At 48.5% G+C, this 21584-nt stretch overlaps 1 protein-coding gene across 1 annotated transcript in view; it reads right to left on the reverse strand.

Moving 5' to 3' along the window:
- Positions 1–458: 458 nt before the first annotated feature.
- The window catches only part of LOC109402212 (obg-like ATPase 1), a 106715-nt gene continuing 85589 nt past the window's right edge, over positions 459–21584 (reverse strand). The window contains exon 6 of the mRNA XM_019674844.3: positions 459–1396. Coding sequence (XP_019530389.1) covers positions 746–1396 — 651 coding nt within the window. The 3' untranslated portion in view covers positions 459–745. The remainder of the gene's footprint in view (positions 1397–21584) is intronic.

Consider the following 21584-nt stretch of genomic DNA (forward strand, 5'->3'; position numbering starts at 1 on the left):
AAAAGATCTTGGTTTGGTCCCAGATAACCAGCATACCATTGATAAATGCCTGTAGGTAAGTTTAGTACTTTGGCTACATGAGTTCGACTTACCTCGTGACAGCCGCGAGTACTTCGGCTTCCCAAACTAACATAGTTTTAAGGCAGTAATAAATTGTAAAATGTAAAATCATTGTAAAAACAAAAGATTTCGGCTCAGTTATGCCCATGTGGCGCCCGAGCCTTCCAAATAAACGAATAAGTAAAAAAATGAGTTCGACTCCTTTATGCTGTGGGCACATGGGCCTGAAATGAACGATAAAGTAAAAAAAACTTGGCTGTCTTTTTGATCATGCCAAACGGCGTTAAAAATTGGTTAGAAGAGATGAAAATAGAGCAGTGATGTTAAACGAATTATCAGCCTTCAGGTAACATTATGGAAAAATAGTAGATTTCGAAGCAATGAATACTTAATGTATATAAGCAGATACACAAAACGAATAATTTATTTATAATCTTAGTTTTAAACACTTCACAATGTTGTCCGCTACCGGCAAAGATGTTGTTTATGTGTAATGCATTGCAGAAGTGCCATTGAATGTAACGATCGATGCCTGCCTTTTCATTTGTTTGTTTTAGATAATCCCTTCGCTTACCTTCGAGTTGCTGCTGCACGCCCCTCAAGGCGACTGGGGTAGAAACAATTGCGAGTAGAATATCATATTCAAGTAGAGCAGAATAGCAATCACCGTGGCTATTTTATCGTATCACTTTTTCTTGGCATCCTTGAGGCCCGCGCCGGCGTTGAACTTGAAGAAGATGATATCGCCATCTTCCACCACGTAGTTTCGTCCCTGTTGCCGGTACTTGCCAGCGGCCTTGGCAGCCGCTTCGCTACCCTCCTCCTTGAAGTCCTTGTAGTGCATGACTTCGGCCATGATGAAACCTTTTTCGAAGTCGGTATGAATGCGGCCGGCCGCCTGCGGGGCCTTGGTGCCCTTCTGGATAGTCCAGGCCTTGACCTCGTCCGGACCAGCGGTGAAGAAGTACTCCAACTGCAGCGCTTTGTACCCGGTGGTGATGATCCGGTCCAGCATGGTGGTGCATTTGGTTTCCTCTTCGTAGGCCTTGCGCTCCGTATCGGACTCCATCTCGGCCAGTTTGTGCTCGAACAGGCCGGAGAAGGGGATCAGCGACGCGCCGGGATCATTCTTATCGATCCACTCCTTGATCTTCGGCAGCCATTTGTTCTTCTTGCGGATGAAGTCCTTCTCGGAGAGATTGGCCAGATAGATGCAAGGCTTGGACGTCAGGAAGAGATATTTGTTGAGGACTTCGATGTCATGGGCACTCCAGTCGGCGAACCGAAGATGTTTCTTCTCGTCGATCAGTACTTCCTTGACTTTGAGTAGCGTTTCCTGGAAATGAGAAGGTTGATAGAGATTGGATTAGTTGTTTCAAAATTTGAATGTATCTACAGAGCATGCTCCTTATCGTTCGATTACAATGAGAACCTAATTTCGCTCTCCCCTTGGGAACTGATTTTGATTGATATGAATTCTGGTTCATGAACATCATCAAGTCAAGCGTTGATCGCAATTCAAATTCATCTGATGGAATGAAACTAGATAGGCCAATCTGAATAACGAGATGCTCGCTTATCTTTCCAGTCCGGGACGCCATACCAGCGCCGGCCTATCACAGAAACTATGAGCGAAGCATATTGCATCCTGTGCTTTTACCCGTTGCACTTGAATCCACAGCCATAACATCCCCGGGGGTAAATTTTATCGTCACATTGCCTCCCTGCGCGCCGGGTTCACGACACGTCGTTATCGTTATGGGGGCGCTGGCACTGCTGCTCTGCTGATGGTCGACCAACTGTTTAGTGCCTTAGTATAAGCGATGGTGGTGAAATTTGCATCTTTTTATAGATATGAACAGAGCGCTTCTCTTCCCTTGGGTACTTCCTCCGCTATTGTGATTGCGATCTTGGCTGGCAAAGTGGTGCTGCAAACCCGTGGGCCAAATTGCGTGGCCACAGTGTTATTATTGTTATTAAACGTTTCATAAAGTGAGCATGCTTCTTGTCGATCATCGACTCCACCAACACCGCTATTAACCGGTGCAGTATCGTTTGTACCTACACGTGATCATTATAATAAACTAGAGACATTCAGTCCAGCCCCATCAAGCCTCAGGGTGGAAAGATCGACAGACATCAGTCGGGGATTCCTACTTCCTGATGCAAGTCTGTATGTTTGAACTTGGACCAGATTTAGATTTTTGAATGAAGGTTGATTTGGTTGTTTTTTGACATACAGTTTTATAGAGAAGTTCTCGCGAATTCATTTCTATGAGAGTATCGCTTTTTAGAAATGGGAGGTATCTCAAACTATGCTAAAAACCTTCCCCACCCCAAAACATCCACATACAGAATTTCACATCGATCGGTTCAGTAGTTTCCGAATCGATAAGGGTCAGACGCACCCTCAAGGTTAGCTCCGTAGCCTGCAGCAACGAACATCGATGACTCGCTTTGAAGAATCTACCAAGGTGGTATGCTGGCGCTTAGCCAGTTTCCCGAGAAATTCTCACCACTCACTTTGCCTTCGGAAAGCGAGCAGGGTCGACACCACGACTGCTTCCAACTGCTCAAGTGCACAGCAAGAATCAATAACTGATACTGCGTGCATAGCCATTTGACCTTAACGCACCTGCCCGAGGTTGCCGGAGATCCTTTCCCAACCGAGGGCTCGGATCCTACTCAGTAGACCGACACGCCACGGCAGCAACGCTACCAGGATGCTCTCCCCGCGGCCACTTAATCGCTGTAAGGGTCAATTTTGACCACAGGACATCAGTATGACCTACCAGAAGGCCGACTCCGAACCCTTGGACCACTTCTTGTACCGCATCTGAACTAGCCATTCGCCGAGTCCACGCACCACCTCCTCTGTAGCTCCAAGACGACGAGGGTGATAGCTGTTGAAACGGCATTGCAGCCAAACTCATCCCTACACATTCTCTGGACAAGATTGTCCGGAGTTGTGTCCTCCCCGCATGTAGCAAGCATGCGGTCACGCCTTGTGCGAAGACGTGGGCACACGAACAAAACGTGTTCCGCCGTTTCTTCTAAACCAGCACAAACAGGACATTTGGGAGAACCCTCATGCCCGAAACCGTGTAGATACTGTCGGAAGCAACCATGACCTGTAAGGACCTGTGTCAGGTGGAATGTGACTTCCCCATGGCGCCTATTAATCCAACTATCTACCCTCGGTATCAACCTATGGGTCCACCTTCCTTTGGTGGAACTGTCCCACGCGCGCTGCCATTTGACCATAGAGGCCATCCTGACAGTCCTGCGTATGCCTCTTGTGCCGCGCATTTCGAAGCACTCCATGTCCTCACTGATAAGAATGCTGATAGGCACCATACCAGTAATGACGCAGAGAGCGTCGTGTGACACGGTACGGTACGCGCTCGCAACCCTCAGACACATAAGCCTGTAAGTACTTTCCAGCTTCCGTCGGTAGCATTTAGTACTTAGCGCGGTACCCCACGCCGGGCCGCCATACCTAAGTATGGACGTAGCAACACTAGCCAGAAGCTTGCGCTTACTGGCGTACACCGCTGAGCTATTGGACATCATCCGGGACAGTGCCGCAATAGCTGTGGAGGCTCTTTTACAGGCATAATCGACGTGGCTACCGAAGGTAAGCTTATCGTCGATCATCACGCCCAAGTGCTTGACAGAGCGCTTCGACAGGATAGTGCACTCTCCTACACTGATCTCCGTCTGCTGCGCCGACTGCATGTTGTTAACAACCGTCACCTCTGTCTTGTGGTGAGCCAGCTCCAGTTTTCTGGACCGCATCCATGCCTCCACAACCTTGATCGAGTGGTCGGTAGTCAACTTCACCTCCTCGATCGTTTCACCGTAGACTTCGAGCGTAATATCGTCGGCAAATCCGACAATCACCACTCCCACTGGGTACTCTAACCTCAACACCTCGTCGTACATGACATTCCATAACACCGGACCCAGGATGGAACCTTGCGGGACTCCTGAGGTTATGTGAAAGCACTTCCGACCCACCTCCGTGTCGTAGACCAGTACGCGATTCTGGAAGTAGCTTCCGAGAATCTTGTACAAGTACTCCGGTATCCCCAGACGCAGGAGCGCATCGGCAATAGCAGCCCAACTGGCGCTATTAAATGCATTCCTTACATCCAGAGTCACTACCCCGCAGAAGCGAATTCCCCTCCTCTTAGGCTCGAGTGCTTTCTCGGCGGTTTTTGTAACCGACAAGATAGCGCCTACGGTGGACCTCCCCTTCCGGAAGGCGTACTGGTTGCTCGAAAGACCATTTTCGCCCTCAGTGAACCTCAACATTTTATTGAGGATGATCTTTTCGAGCACCTTCCCCGCCGTGTCAATCAAGCATATTGGTCTATATGCCGACGGGTCTCTGGGTGGTTTCCCCGCCTTTGGCAATAGTACCAGGCTCTGCCTCTTCCAAGCTTCTGGGAAAACTCCCTCGTCCAGGCATTTCTGCATAGCAGACCTGAACATCTCGGGAGCCACTGCAATAGCTACTTTTAAGGCCAGATTCGGAACTCCGTCCGGACCTGGGGCCTTACCTACGCTAAGGGACTTAGCTATCCCCGCAAGTTCCACATCGGTGACCCTCTCCTCATCGCCAGCCCCAGTCCCCGGCTGTCCTACGAAAGGAGGCCAAGGACTAGGATCATGACGCGGAAAAAGTCCTCCAATGATCTCCTCCAACATCTCTGGAGATTGCTCTGTAGGAGCCATCACACCTCTCGTCTTGGCCATAACAATCCTGTAGGCGTCACCCCACGGGTTCGTATTGGCACTCTGACAGAGACCCTCGAAGCAGGCCGCCGTTCGTTTCGCTCTTCCTCTGATCGTGATCGCTGCATCCGCCGCCTAGCCCGTAGGCAGGCGCGGCGCAGGTCCGCAATCGCGTCGGTCCACCAGTAAGCCGGTGGCCTCCCATTTCTAGGGTGGACTCGCCTAGGCATGGTCGCATCACACGCACGTGAGAGCACCGCTACCAGCTCGTCGCCGTCTAAACCGATTAAGTTTCGCTCACGGCGGAGCGCTTCCCTAAATACCTCTTCGTCGAAGTATGATGTCTTCCACCTACGAGGGCTTGGCCATGGCCTAGCCGCCTTTTCTTCTATTCGCTGTCTGCTGTTGTTGTAGTCGATACTGTAGCGAACCGCCAGATGGTCGCTGTGAGTGTAGCCATCATCTACTCTCCAGTTCGAACTACTTGTTAGGCCAGGACTACAAAAGGTCACGTCAATAATTGACTCCGCTCCGTTTCGACTATAGATACTCTTGGTACCGACGTTAGCCAAGTCGACATCTAAGATGGCCAGTGTTTCTAGCAGGATCTGACCCCGCTGGTTCGTGAAACGGCTTCCCCATTCCACAGCCCAGACATTAAAGTCACCCGCTATTACCACCGGCCTTCGCCCTGTTAGCACGGTCGTTAGGCGGTCCAGCATTTGCGTGAACCGCTCGATCGGCCACCTTGGGGGCGCATAACAGCTACAGAAGAAGACCCCGTTTACTTTGGCGACCACGAAGCCCTCATAGGTAGTAGACACCAACTCCTGCACAAGGTATTTACCCGTCGTCCATATCGCCGCCATTTTCCTGGTCCCATCCGAGACCCAGTTGCCGTTGCCGGCTGGTACTCGGTATGGGTCCGAAATGATGGCGATATCCGTCTTCCACTCAGAAACCGCCTGACAAAGCAGTTGCTGAGCCGCATCACAGTGGTTCAGGTTCAGCTGCGTTACCTGCACTGTGATTTGCTGTTCACTGCGGCTTTCTTAAAGGCCGGGCACCCTGGACCACCCATCGGATGTCTGTTTTTCGAGGTTTTCCCGGTACAGATCATGCAGATGGGCGGACTCGTGCAGCTTTGGGCCTTATGACCTTCAGCGCCGCATCGCTTACACAGTTTGCGCTTGTCGGGGCCTTTGCAGTCCCACGACTTGTGTCCTGGTTCCAGACACCTGAAGCAAACCTCTGGTGGCTCGTGGAATGTCAGGTGACATACACACCAGCCCACCTTTATACTCCCTACTTTAACGGACTTTTTAACATCCGCCACAGGTAGCTGAACCAAAGCTATCTGTGTCCCTGCTGGCCCTCTCCGTAGCTTAACGGCTGCGGCGGCCACCTGCACATCGCACTGTTGCCGCAGTGCCGTGACGAGCTCTTCCACTTCGGTGACTCTGACCTTCAGAGTCGCCTCATGTGTCAGAGCCCTCACCTGCACACCCTCACCAAGGACCTCTTCTGCCAGCCTCTTGTAGGCGGCGCCCTTGTGTTCCTTCTGGCGCTTCAGCTCCAGGATCATCTCGCCCGTACGAGTACGTCTAATACTGCGTACGTCGGCTCCAAGACCCTCAAGCTTGGCGTCGCTTCGCATCGTCTTCAAGACGTCCGAGTACTTGGACTGTTCCGTCTTGATGAGGAGCGCGTCGCCTTTCTCACGCTTGGCATGTGCCCTCCTATGCCTTTGCTTGGCTTTCTGCACTACTACCGGCGGATTCGTCTTCTTCTTCTTCCGCTCTACCTTTGTGGAAGGGGAGTCCTCCCCTTGGATCGCCCTGCTCTGTGGCTGCTGAGGGCCTACCAGCGGTCGCAACCCCTTGTTCCCATCGTTCCGGGACGGGCCAGCCTTTTCAGGCCCACCCATCCCAGCTTTCCGGGAACCCTGGCTGGGGTCCGACCTTCCGGCATTATTACCGACTTTCGGAGTAATTATTAGCCTGGCTTTGTAAACACCGCCAGACAGCTCCTCGTCTGACGGCTGCCTCGCCCGCTTCTGCGAGTGCTTGCCCCGTTTGTCACGAGCAGTCGCTTCCACCTGTTTAGGACTTCCTGCGAAGGAGAAGGCCTCTGTTTGAGTAAACTTCGGCACTTTCTCCTTTGCAGGCTCCGCTGCTGCAGCCCTCGATCAATCATTCCTCAGCACGGGTCGCTTTACACCTTGAATTGGGGTTAGTAGTCCTATTCTTAGCCGGCGACTACGCGGCTGACTCGCAAAGGGGTCTGGTGGTGAATGCCTCAAAAACAAAGTACATGCTGGTAGGCGGAACCGAACACGACCGGATCCGTCTGGGTAGTAATGTTACGATAGACGAGGATACTTTCGAGGTGTTGGAGGAATTCGTCTACCTCGGATCCTAACTGACGGCTGACAACAACGCGAGCCGTGAAATTTGGAGGCACATCATCAGCGGAAGTTGTGCCTACTACGGGCTCCAAAAGAAACTGCGATTGAAAAAGCTTCACCCACGCACCAAATGCACCATGTACAAAAAGCTAATAAGACCGGTGGTCCTCTACGGACACGAGACATGGACCATGCTCGAGGAGGACCTGCAAGCACTCGGAGTTTTCGAGCGACGCGTGCTAAGGATGATCTTCGACAGTGTGCAGGAGAATGGTGTGTGGCGGAGTAGGATGAAGCACGAGCACAACCCTGCAAAGCTGGTGTTTGCAACTGATCCGGTTGGCACAAGAAGGCGTGGAGCGCAAAGAGCACGATGGGCGGATCAGGTGGAGCGTGACCTGGCGAGCATCGGGCGCGACCGAGGATGGAGAGCGGCAGCCACAAACCGAGTATTGTGGCGTACTATTGTTGATTATGTATTGTCTTAAATGTGATGTTGAACAAATAAATGTATGTATGTATGTAATCGCATCCGCTGAGAGAGTCCTCACCTCGACAACCTTACCAAGAAACTCTTCCAAGAGACACTTGTACCCGGCGCCCTTGCGCCCCTTGTCGCGCTTGATCTCCAGGATCGTTTCACCCGTACGAGTACGTCTAATGAAGTCGGACTGGAGCCTTACGAAGGAATCCATTGCCATGCCGGCCATTGAGAAGCTTAAGAGGCGTTAAAATTACTCGACCTGGGCCTTCGCGATACGGATGATACTGATCCGCGAAGGCAGCTGGTTGGTGGCGCTATTGCTGATGGGACTGCTGGAATATTATGAGCGGCAGTGATGGCATTTTCCTCTGTGTAAAAAAGAGCAAGTGTTATGCTACACACATTTTTTTCTCCCAGCCAGAGCGCCACACACTGGCTTGCGTTCACCATACGTGCTCGCAGAGAGCTGTGGCGATCGGTGATGCGAGAAAAGAAATAACTCACCACAGCCGACTACAATCTTCAGAGAGAAATGAGTGCACCAAGATTCTCTAGAGTGGACAAGTGTTCGTTCACCCTAGTTAACCCTACGTCTCCACTAGACAGAAATGTCTTGCCATTTTGCTGCCAGAAAGAGTAAACGTAACAGAAATGATCAACACCGCTGCAATCCATGCAAACAGCGAGAGAACATTTCTGTCATGACACATCTGTCCAGCAAAATGGCAAGACATTTCTGTCTAGTGGAGACGTCGGGTAACTCTGGCAAAGAACACTGGAGAGAGCGATCTGCAGTGCGCACTGACGAGAATCGGGAAGCATGGTTTCGTGGTGAAAACATTGTAGTTTTCTTCTCTACGAACCATCACTTCGGCAGGGTGCCGACATTTACGTCGTCGTCGTCGTGCCAAAAATTCGCGACAACCAATTTGATGCTTTTGATTGCGGTTTCCCGAAAGTAATGCCGCTTGTAAATACTACACAGGATCAAACATTTTACTAAAAACAAACCAATGCTTAAACATCTGGTTTGACTCAATCGAATTTAAATTAGCATCAATGAAGCGAAGAATGTACCTTATGCCCTCCATCATTCGAAAAATGTTAGCGCGTCGATCGTTGCACGCTAATGATTTTGCGGTGGGTTGAAGGCGTTTGATAACGAATAAACGAATAACCAACACCCGATTTTTTATTGTTTGCTCAGTGCATATTTGGGCAAGATTGGACTATTTTACGTAAAGTGATTCTAGTAATATGCCTGCCATTTTGAACTGGTATTATCAATACAGTCGAAATTCGGTATTTGATGCGAGCGAAAATCGATTGTTTTTCATAATCCTGGGACTTAACTTTGGAAGTGGTGCGCCGTATAATTCATCAGGACCGCTAAATAGCGCGATATGAAAAAAAAACTATTTTTGTTCGCATCATATTCCGGATTTCGATTGAGTTGATAGTATACCGGTAAAAAGTGTAGAATTAGCCCGAGTTAAAATACACCTAAATACATTTAAAATGAAAATAAAAACAATGTCCCGACCAACGTCGTACTGCGGTGCGCACGTTCCCTATCAACTCCCACGTTTAGTGGCTTCGTTTTTGTGTGCCAACAAATTATACGAGGTTTCGCTTTTGAACGGTTTCCCTGCGTATCCACAGAGGATGCATAGTGAAACACTGATTTCTTTCTCAGCATCATCAACAATTTTCTACCTGCTGCAAAACATTCCCACATCATCCTCGCGCTTCTTTTATTCCGCCATTTTTCGTTTTGCATGCAACAGGAATCCACAATGCCGCGGATGCTTGCAAACAAACTGCTCTCGCTGCTTTGCTTTTACCAACCAGAGAAAATTTCTTCAGAGTGATGCTCTGGAGTGGGCTCACTACAGTGTACACGCGCGTGTGGTGATCCCACAAGTAGGTTGGTGTGAGAGAACAGAGGTGCGCAGAAAGTATATTTCACTTGGGTGGTGAGTTCAGTTTCGCTCTATGGCTTTGCTTCATCGGCACTCTCGCGCACTGAATAGTTTCAACTACCAGTGAAAACATTCTCTTTGTCTCCCTGGTGATACGGTACATGCATCCTCAGAGAGGCCGGTTCTCTCGCTCGTCAGTGCCGAACTCTAGTGAAATGCCATCACTGATGAGCGGAACTAACATCGGATGCGGTCAAAGCGAAGATCCTACAGGATGTCAAGGTGGAAAGAGGCCCGAAGAGATGTAGCGATGACGGCGCTCTGTTCGCTCGCGGGACGGAGCAAAACACGTATGGGGCTGTCCATTAATTACGTAAGGGAATTTTTACGATTTTTCGACACCACCTCCCCCCCCCCCCCCTTGTAAGATTTTTTGTATGACAAGCCAAATTTTATTGTATGGCGCGTAAGATTTCTCAAAGCACCCCCCCCCTCCCCCCATAAACCCTTACGTAATTAATGGACAGCCCCTATCCGGGTAAGTCGAAAAGTCATAGAAAAATCCGAAGGCGTGTTTCAACTGCGGAAAGCAAGGTCATTTCGATGCCAAATTCCCGGTCAAGTCGAAACCAAATCGAAGAAGAAAGGTCTGTGCAGCATCTTTGCGGTGGGAGACGCGTGGTATGTCGACTTGGGAGCTATGTGCCACATGGCGCGAGCAAATTAAGGACGCGGACGAGAAGACTTTGGAGTCCAACGTACTAACAGCCAACAACGGTAGCATGATGCCTGTGGCGAGAGGTACCGTCGGCTTGCGTAGTGAAGATTAGTGTGGGTCATCGGAACCGTTTTCTCAGATCAAAGCTTTTTTGGTTCCGTTTCGGGTCCTGAGTATCTGTGCAAAATTTGAGCACGAACGGTTGCGTCTAATCATTGCGCATTGCAATTGAAATTTGTATGGGATTTTAATGGGAAAACATACTTTTTTTTGCATTTTTGTCATAAGTTGAAAAAGTTTGTCTGAAACTTTTTAACCGATACTGTAAAATGATAGCCTAGGATGTTCTGAAAAACTTTGTTGAAGACCGCAAAGCGATCCGATGCTTGTGAAAATAGTTATAATCCACGAACCACATGCATGTGTTTATGTTTTAACATGTAAAGGAATTACAATAGCAACAAAATCATGCTGTCTCGCCAAGCAATGCCAACGCTAGAACATTTTTCATAACCATCAGATCACTTCGCGGTCTTCGACAAAGTTTTTCAGGACTTGTAACATGATCCGATAACGGGTCATCACGCGATAAAGCGTGCATCAGATGCTTTTAATGCTCTGTGATACGAGTACGGTGTGAGGCGTCGGCATCATGCTACTGCAAGAACAAGGCTATCTTGGATTATTCGTATCCTGTATCTTTTATCGCTTGAAGTGATTTTCTTCCATCCTTGGTTTCTGAAGTTGAGGAAGGTGTCTTATATCGTCTGGTCCAGCCGGAATCAAGCTGTAGCATCGTCGGTTGAGTCACCTGAACGAGGCGAGTTTGAAGCAACTGAGGAAATTTTCCGAAGGTGCCGAGTTCACAAACGAGCGGTTGGCGGAATGCGTGACGTGTTCAAGCTCGTCTACCTTTCTAGTTAAGTGAAACTAGGGCGTTGGAAGTACTGGAGCTCTAGCACTCCGACCTGTGGACATTTGTGGATGAGGCGAGCAAACGTGTCGTCGTGTATTTCGTGTAATCTTTTCACGCTCATCGATCGTCAATGATTCTATGGAGGACAACCCATAAACCCATTACGAGGTCATGCGGCGCCCTGATCAGGAAGCGATGATGTAAGTATTGGCTTCGTTGGATCAGAATCGAACATGGCCGTTGGACCGAACTTCCCGAAGGAGATAAGGCAATTCGTAACAAATGGGTATTCTCGATCACGCGAGGTTCCGATGCACAGTGTTTTATTTTGCCGATTTCGTGCGCTTTTTTAATAACGTTTCAACCGATGATTTTAGCGATATAGTTTTTTCGGAGAAGTTTCTATATTAGACAAGGCGCTTCTTTTGACATAAAGAGTTGAATGATCAATCCACCTATAAGTGGGATGAAAAAAATATTTTTTCGAGAAATGCAGATAGACGTTTGATGTCTTCGGCAAAGTTGTGCAAAATGCAATTTTGAACAACTTTGTCAAAGACGCCATAATGATGAATCTCATACTTTACGAGATATATTGCGTTGTATGTGCATGACCCCTAGAAATCATATATTTCATCATAACTTTTTAACGGGATTTTTTAGATTTTTTGCGTCTTCTACAAAGTTGTTTGGAATGTAAAAATACATGTTTTTGCTGAACATCGAAAAACGCTAGCTTTTGAAATAAGAAAGTAATTTACAAATTACTGATTTTTATATGGTAACTTTGAAATCGTCTAACTGCTTTCGGCGCAAAATGGCGCAGAGAACCGTTTCGAATAATGAAACAACTATATTTCTACTATATGAAAATGGCTTAAACTTTTGTATGCAAGTGTATTCTTTATGTGTAATGGTAAGTATACAAACAATTATCAAATATTGAAATTATTCAATAACTTCTTAATTTAAAGAGATAGAATGTCGCAATGTTCAGCAAAATTGTGTATTCTTGTATGCTCAACAACTTTCTAGAACAGAAAAAAATTGTAGAAAATCTTGGTAAAAAGCTATGATTATTTTAACGAATTATAAAAAAAAAACATATTAAAAAATCACTCAGAAATTGATTTTTATTATAACTTTTAATCCATAATTTTTACATTATTTGCATGTTCTGCAAAGTTGTTCAGCATATAAAAATACACAATTTTGCTGAACATTGCGACATTCTATCTCGTTGAATGAAGAAGTTATTGAATAATTTCAATATTTGATAATTGTTTGTTTATTTACCATAACACATAAAGAATACACTTGTATACAAAAGTTTAAGCCATTTTAATATAGTAGAAATATAGTTGTTTCATTATTCGAAACGGGTCTCTGCGCCATTTTGCGCCGAAAGCAGTTAGACGAGTTCAAAGTTACCATATATAAATCAGTAATTTGTAAATTACTTTCTTATTTCAAAAGCTAGCGTTTTTCGATGTTCAGCAAAAACATGTATTTTTACATTCCAAACAACTTTGTAGAAGACGCAAAAAATCTAAAAAATCCCGTTAAAAAGTTATGATGAAATATATGATTTCTAGGGGTCATGCACATACAACGCAATATATCTCGTAAAGTATGAGATTCATCATTATGGCGTCTTTGACAGTTGTTCAAAATTGCATTTTGCACAACTTTGCCGAAGACATCAAACGGCTATCTGTATTTTTCGAAAAAATATTTTTTTCATCTCACTTATAGGTGGATTGATCATTCAACTCTTTATGTCAAAAGAAGCGCCTTGTCTAATGTAGAAACTTCTCCGAAGAAACTATATCGCTAAAATCATCGGTTGAAACGTTATTAAAAAAGCGCACGAATTCGGCAAAATAAAACACTGTGCGATGGAAGCGTACAGCGACACAATACAAGACTGGTGGTCAAAGTCTGTTCGCAGAAACCCAGCGTTGGCTACGAAGAGGTGTTTTTTCGATGGTATGTACGATAAGTATCTCATGGCGTTGGCGCTGAAGTTTGACCTTGATGTGGACCAAATGGACGTGTTAACTGCCTGGTAACTGGTAAGCAAACTTTGCGATGAGGAATTGTACATGGTTCAACCGGTAGAATTCGGTCAAGCGAATGGGAAGGTGTGCAAGCTCCGTAGTGTGCAAGCCGCGTATGAAACGAAAAACTGAACGCTGTATTAGGGCCAGTCCATAAACTACGTAGACTCTGAGGGGAGGGGTGTTTGACCAAAGCCTACGATCCATACAAATTACGAAAATTTTGTTTCAACGAAAGTCTACGAGGGGGGTCGGAAGGGGGGGGGGAGGGGGTTTGTTTGGTCTGAGATTGCCAAAGTCTACGCTCCATACAAATTTCAAAATTTTTGTGTGGACAAAAGTCTACGAAGGGAAGGGAAGTCTACGTGGTTTATGAACAGCCCCTAAGAACTTACGCTGCAAATGAACATGTTTCATGTGGCGTGAAGGCGTGAAGGCACGAAGATACATTATAACCAAGGAAGTCAAGGAAATTTCCTTTTCGATAAATTCCTGGACCGACCGGGAATTGAAGCCGTCACCCTTTTGAACATAGGTCGTTCTTTCTTGTAACACTGCCAAAATAGTACCCCTAATTCGCGTTTTAGCAAGGGTCGAGCTGGTGGTGAATATGCACGTATAAAACAAAGCACTTATTGGGATATTTTACTCTCTAAAGTTATTATTATATTACCATTGCGTGATCATCATTTTGTTAAATTTACAAAATCTCTTCAAATGACTCAATTCTTCACGCACCCCAAACGTTTAGGAGAAAGGTCGCCTACGCTTCGTCAGCTGGAAATTTCTCTCATTTATCATTCATCACCTATAATGATGGCTTGCGCCACAGGATAAAATATCATTCCTCTTCCTATAGGTATGATCAACAGTTCCTCCGAAAAACACTCCTTTTATTGCTTGCTGCACAGCTATAGCTATACACACGCTACATCAGAACAGAGGTCAAATGTCACCATGATTGTTAAAAATCGAAAACGATGATTTCTCTCTCGAACGAGGGAACAAAATTGAATTTCAATCGATACGGCGGCGACGTAGATATTCAGCCTTTGATTAGAGGTGTTTATTGAATTAGACCACCCACCTGACCGTTTTCCGACCAGTCATCCCCGGCTAATCATAGCTCTTCATTGTGGCCGCGTGCGCGACCAGTATTTAATGTGTGTAGCTAGGTATGCAGCTAGAGCTTTAGCAGCGCTATACAAAGTGATTGTGGTGAGTGATTCACAATCGGACCGATTGGCTAGGCGAGAAGATCCATGTCCTCCGTAAAATGACGCGCAACAATGAGCTTATTATTAGCTACAAGGCTGGCCACCAGCACACGAGTCTCGTTGTCCGTGTGGTGTCATGGACTCCACGCGTCATCATCGTCAGGAATGCCAGAAGATTTGTTTTGAATGACTTCATGAAGACATTGCCTTTGAAGTCTTTAAGTTTTAGATAAAAATCATTAAAGCTTTCGGGAGGAATTTTTGTTGGGATTCATTAAGAAGTCAATTGTACAGTTTCTGTACCAATACTGGTAAAATCTTTTTGATGAATTCCGGAACCGTTCGAACACACTTTTGAGGTATTCTAGATCAACCAAAACATTAAGGATTAAAAAAAAAACCTTTGGGTGTGAAGACAGACAGACAGACAGACAGACAGACAGACAGACAGACAGACAGACAGACAAGGGGCAGCAGGGACAGGAGTCCAGGGGCTTGACGAACCCCCCCTTCTGCGAGTCGGGTGGAAGCTTGGGAATATTTCCTAAGCGAAAACCGTTCACACACCCGTGTGGATTACCACCTTTGGCTCTTCCTTCGGGGAGTGACTGGGCTTCTGGTTCCCAGACAGCTCAAGCAGAGGATGCCTAGGATGTGGTGGGGTTCCAACAGTGGGCTCTGTTGGTTCCCTATAAAAAGCCACACATCCGCAAGCAACTCCGTGCAAGCGACCTGGTACCGCTTCCAAAGTGCCTTAGCCCAAACACCTGGAGTGCCAACCGGCACATCAGGATCGATGCCAGTAAGATCCTGATTATGGCATACTGGTAAACGCTAACGACACCGGACTACGGATTATGGATTGGATGGCGACGATGGGCTGACATTCGGGCTATTCTGCTCCCTGAGTAAAGTAGGGTGACACCAACTTGAAACGGCGAGTGGGCTAATGGCACGTTTGCCTCCGTCCCGGTAAAACCTTGGCAGGCCTCCGGATACGTTCATCATCTGTCCATCACGTTGATGGGTACTAGGCTCGGATGGAACATTCCCGACTTACGCTGATCTGGCTCTGGACACGGACCCCATGAAGGAACGTGTTCAACCCTCGCTTGGCCTCCCTGTTTCATAGACAACCAAGAGATCACGAAAGCGACTAGATACAACGGATGGTGATAGCGGTGCGGAGGGGGGACCCAATAGAATGGAGACATCAAACTATACCGAAGTAGTTGGAGAGAACGCGGACGCGTTCAGAAGAAGTGGAGTGGTGCAGCGATCACCAGTGACGCCGCTGGAAACAGCTGCAAGAACGAGTAGCAGCGCGATACGGAGCGAGCCCCAAGGGAGCCAACGGGAGCTCGGGATTCCGAACCAACGAGTGTTCACACCGACCTCGAAGAGCAGTGTTGTACAGGAGTCGGGTCTGGGTGAGGTGAGGAAGAAGGTGAACGAACTGTACGAGTTTGTGAAGGACAAACACAACGTGCACCTGAAAATTAAGCAGCTGGTGGTAAACATCAAATCTGCTGTTATAGCCGCCGAACGCGAGCAAAAGGCGCTCAAGATGAGAGTGGAAACAGCCGAGAAGTCTCTGATGGAAGCAACGGAACGAGCAACGGTTGAAAGCATGGAGACGCCGAAGAGCCACCGGAATACTCGCTCAGAGAAAAGGGGCCGGGACACGCCAGGCGAGGAGGAAGTCCCGAAGAAACAGAGAAGCGAACAGGAGCGTGCCAGCAATCGGAGTGATGATGGATGGCGCACTGTCGAGAACCAGCAGGCGAAGAAGAAGAAGAAGCGAAAGGAGAAAGAAGAAAAGAAGAAGGAACAGAAGAAGAAAGAAAAGCACCGGCGCCCAAGGGAGAGGAAAAAGGGCGACGCATTGATCGTCGAGGCGAACGACAAGACGACGTACGCTGCTCTCCTTAGTAAATTGAAGGAGGACCCGGAGTTGAAGGAGCTGGGCGAAAACGTGGTGAAGACCAGACGCACCCAAAAAGGAGAGATGCTGTTCGAGCTCAAGAAAGATCCGATGATTAAGAGCTCGGCGTTCAGGGAGCTTGTTGCCAAATCCCTGGGCAGCGAGGCCAACGTGAGAGCCTTATCACAGGAGACGGTGGTTGAAATCAAGGATCTGGACGAGGTCACTACCGAAGAAGACCTGAAGCGCGCACTGACTGCGCAGTGCAACGTCGAAGGGCCGATGGTGATTCGGATAAGGAAGTCGTATGGAGGCACCCAGACGGCGACAATCCGATTGCCGGCGGATGCTGCTAACAAGCTGGTGGTGAATGACAAGGTCAAAGTTGGATGGGCGGTGTGCTCGCTGCGACTGGCTCCCCGTTTGACCAAGCAAATGGAGAGATGTTACAGGTGCACGGAGTTTGGTCACCACTCGAGGAACTGCAAGGGTCCGGACAGGTCCGAACGGTGCTGGAGATGCGGTGGAAACGGACACGTTGCTCGGGACTGCACGAAGCAACCCAGGTGCATGCTGTGCAAGCCGGAGGACGGCAATGATCATCCGACTGGAGGCTTTAGGTGCCCGGCCTACAAAAAGGCGAGGACAGGCCAACAATGATGCAGATAATTCAAATAAATCTGAATCATTGCGACACCGCACAGCAACTGTTGTGGCAGTCGACAACAGAGTCAAAGTGTGATGTTGCGATTATTGCGGAGCCGTATCGGGTTCCCCCCGAGAACGGCAACTGGGTGGCCGATAGAGCTAAGATAGCAGCAATTCAAGTCATGGGTAGATTCCCTATCCAAGAAGTGATCGAATGCTCACATGACGGTTTCGTAATTGCTAAAATCAACGGAATCTTTGTGTGCAGTTGTTATGCACCTCCAAGGTGGACGGACGAAGAGTACAACAGGATGTTGGATGCACTCACCGACGCGCTGGTCGGACGAAAGCCGGTTATCATCGGAGGTGACTTCAACGCCTGGGCCGTGGAGTGGGGTAGCAGACTTACCAATTCAAGAGGATACAGCTTACTGGAAGCCCTGGCGAAGCTGGACGTAAAGCTTTGTAATGACGGTACGGTCAGCACATTCCGCAGAGACGGACGTGAATCAATAATCGATGTCACGTTCTGCAGTCCTTCGCTTACGGAGGACATGAACTGGAGAGTCAGCGAGAAGTACTCCCACAGCGATCACCAAGCGATAACTTACACCGTCGGCTGGCGAGCCTATTCGGCAACGAGACGAACGAGGACCCGAGAGCGGAAGTGGAAGATACAGGACTTCGACAAGGGTCTCTTCATCGAGGCGCTTCGGACACACAGCGGTGCAAATCTCGACGCAGAGGAGCTGACAGAAGCGGTAGCAACAGCCTGTGACGCATCAATGCCAAGGAAGTTGGAGCCCAGATTCCGACGGCGCCCAGCTTACTGGTGGAATGGATCACTCAGTATCCTACGTGCTACATGTCTCAGAGCCAGAAGAAGTGTTCAGAGGGCAAGAACTGATGTCGAGAGAGAAGAACGGAGACTCGTGTTTCGCGAAGCTCGCGCGGCTTTCAAACGGGAGATTAGGCTGAGCAAGTTGAACTGCTTCAAAGAACTGTGCCAAGAAGCTGATGCCAACCCATGGGGTAACGCCTATCGAATCGTGGTGGCAAAGTTGAAGGGCCCGGCGACCCCCGCTGAAATGTGCCCGGAAAAGTTGAAGACGATCGTGGAAGGCCTTTTTCCGCACCATGATCCAACGCTGTGGCCGCCTACGCCATATGAGGACGAAGAAGATGAATCCAGAGGTTCACGGATCTCCAACGAAGAGCTAATAATAGTTGCGAAGGGTCTGAAGGTGAAGAAAGCTCCTGGCCCGGATGGAATACCCAATGTAGTGCTGAAAACGGCGATACAGGCGTTCCCTGACATGTTCAGGATAGTATTGCAAAAATGCTTTGATGAAGGCTATTTTCCAGATAGATGGAAGATCCAGAAGTTGGTCTTACTGCCGAAACCGGGGAAACAGCCAGGGGACCCAGCATCGTACAGACCCATATGTTTGTTGGATACCCTCGGGAAGCTATTGGAAAGGATAATCCTTAACAGGCTCACACATTGAACGGAGAGCGAGAATGGTCTATCGAGGAAGCAATTCGGGTTCCGAAAGGGTATCTCAACGGTGGATGCAATCCGGACAGTCGTGCATAGTGCAGAGAAGGCAGCCAGGCAAAAGAGGAGAGGAAAACGGTTTTGCGCGGTAGTAACAATCGACGTGAAAAACGCTTTCAATAGTGCTAGCTGGGAGGCTATCGCCGTAGCACTACACAGGATGCGTGTTCCTAGTTACTTGTGCAGAATACTGAAAAGTTACTTCCAGAACAGAGTGCTGGTGTACGAAACGGAGTTGGGCCAAAAATCAACCACGATTACGGCAGGGGTGCCACAAGGTTCCATTCTAGGTCCTACGCTCTGGAACGCGATGTACGATGGAGTACTAACATTGCAGCTGCCCAGTGGAGTTGAAATCGTTGGATTCGCGGACGATGTCGTTCTTACGGTAACCGGCGAGACGCTAGAAGAGGTCGAGATGTTGACGGCGGAAACGTTGGACACCGTTGAAGCGTGGATGACGGGAGCTAAACTACAGTTGGCTCATCATAAAACGGAAGTAGTGCTAGTGAGCAACCGGAAAGCCGTTCAATCAGTAAACATCAACGTCGGAGAATACGAAATTGCGTCGAAGCGTGCGCTGAAGCACCTGGGGGTGATGGTCGACGACCGTTTAAATTTTAACGCACACGTCGATTACGCCTGCGAAAGGGCGTCGAAGGCTGTCAACGCGATTGCTACGATTATGCCAAACGTCGGCGGACTGAGGAGCAGCAAGAGACGCCTTCTGGCTAGCGTTGCAACCTCAACCTTGAGATATGCAGTTCCGGCCTGGGCCGCAGCGCTGAAAACACAGTGTAACCGAGGGAAGCTGAACAGAGTGTTCCGACTAATGGCCATGCGGGTCGCAAGCGCCTATCGTACGATTTCATCGGAGGCAGTATGCGTTATCGCTGGGATGATGCCCATTTGCATTACCCTGGCCGAGGACGTGGAATGCTATCAGCGAAGGAATACAAGGAACGTGCGGAGCATCGTTAGAACGGATTCGTTGTCTAAGTGGCAGCAAGAGTGGGACAATGCGGGAAATGGAAGGTGGACCCATCGGCTCATCCCGAATGTCTCTGAGTGGGTGAACAGGAAGCATGGAGAGGTGAACTTTCATCTGACGCAGTTCCTGTCCGGGCACGGCTGCTTTCGGAAATATCTGCATCGGTTTGGTCACGCACCTTCGCCTCTCTGTCCAGAGTGCGGAAACGAAGAAGAGACACCAGAACACGTCGTCTTCGAATGTCCCAGATTCGACGAAGCGCGCAGGGATTTGCCTGGTATGACAGCTGACAATGTCGTCCGTGAAATGTGCCGCGAAGAAGAGAAATGGAACGCTGTCGACCGCGTAGTAAGGCGAATACTGTCCGAGCTGCAAAGGAAATGGCGTGAAGACCAGAGGATCTCTGACCGCGATCGGAGTAGGCTTGATCCACCGTCGGGGACAAGACCGAGTAGACCGTGACGTAGTACTGGTTTGTGGTCGTCGGGGCGCCAGTGAACCGGAAGCCAACCTCCAACCGGAATCGCTGGGTCGACCTCGGCACCTGGCCGGTCGTGATTGAATTGTGCGTTCGGGAGAACTTCCGTCGCCGGGGATTTTCTCCGTCGGAGTAGGCTAGGTCCACCGCCGGGGACTAGACAGAGTAGGCCGTGAAAAGCACCGGAGAACGGTCGTTGGGGCGCCTTTGAACCGGAAGCCAGTCTCCAACCGGAATCTCAGGACTGACCTTGACGCCGACCCGGGAAGATCGGTTCGGAAGAACTTCCATCGCCGGGGAACTCTTCGTCGGAGTAGGATGGGTCCACCGCCGGGGGCTATCCGAGTAGCGAGCGACCGTGGTGAACTGATAGTTTTGGACTAACAGGAGCCGAAGTAATTCGCTTAATGGCGAAAACACGTAGAAGATTAACAAATTGCAAATTAACAAATTAACAAATTGTAATGTGCACTGACTGGAGTTGAAGTGTCGCTGAATGGCGACAAAAATAGGAAAATAACAAATTCACTAACATGAGCTAAATGGCTCAGCACGACGCATGTTGCACGCTGATCGGTGAAACGCTAGAAATTAAACAAATTAATAGCAAGAGCTAAATGGCTCAGCATGAAGGTAGCGAAAGAGCTTAGGAAACTATAACAACAAAAGCGAAGAATAACAAATTGGTGATGGTGCACAAGGCACAAAACGCCTCCCCTCCGAAGAAATACTGCATGGTGGTACCGGAGGGGAATTTAAGGTGGAGGTGAACTAGGAGAGTGTTTTTAGTGGGTAGGCGCACATTCGAATCCCACACAGCGTCTTTAGAAGATTTTTGGACTCCTAGAATAAAAAAAAAAAAAAAAAACAGACAGACAGACAGACAGACAGACAGACAGACAGACAGACAGACAGACAGACAGACAGACAGACAGACAGACAGACAGACAGACAGACAGTCAGACAGACAGACAGACAGACAGACAGACAGACAGACAGACAGACAGACAGACAGACAGACAGACAGACAGACAGACAGACAGACAGACAGACAGACAGACAGACAGACAGACAGACAGACAGACAGACAGACAGACAGACAGACAGACAGACAGACAGACAGACAGACAGACAGACAGACAGACAGACAGACAGACAGACAGACAGACAGACAGACAGACAGACAGACAGACAGACAAGGGGCAGCAGGGACAGGAGTCCAGGGGCTTGACGAACCCCCCCTTCTGCGAGTCGGGTGGAAGCTTGGGAATCTTTCCTAAGCGAAAACCGTTCACACATCCGTGTGGATTACCACCTTTGGGTCTTCCTTCGGGGAGTGACCGAGCTTCTGGTTCCAGACAGCTTAAGCAGAGGATGCCTAGGATGTGGCGGGGTCTCAACAGTGAGCTCTGTTGGTTCCCCATAAAAAAGCCACACATCTGCATGCAACCTCGTACAAGC

This window comes from Aedes albopictus, chromosome 1, assembly GCF_035046485.1.
Source record: "Aedes albopictus strain Foshan chromosome 1, AalbF5, whole genome shotgun sequence".
Taxonomy (NCBI): Eukaryota; Metazoa; Arthropoda; class Insecta; order Diptera; family Culicidae; genus Aedes; species Aedes albopictus.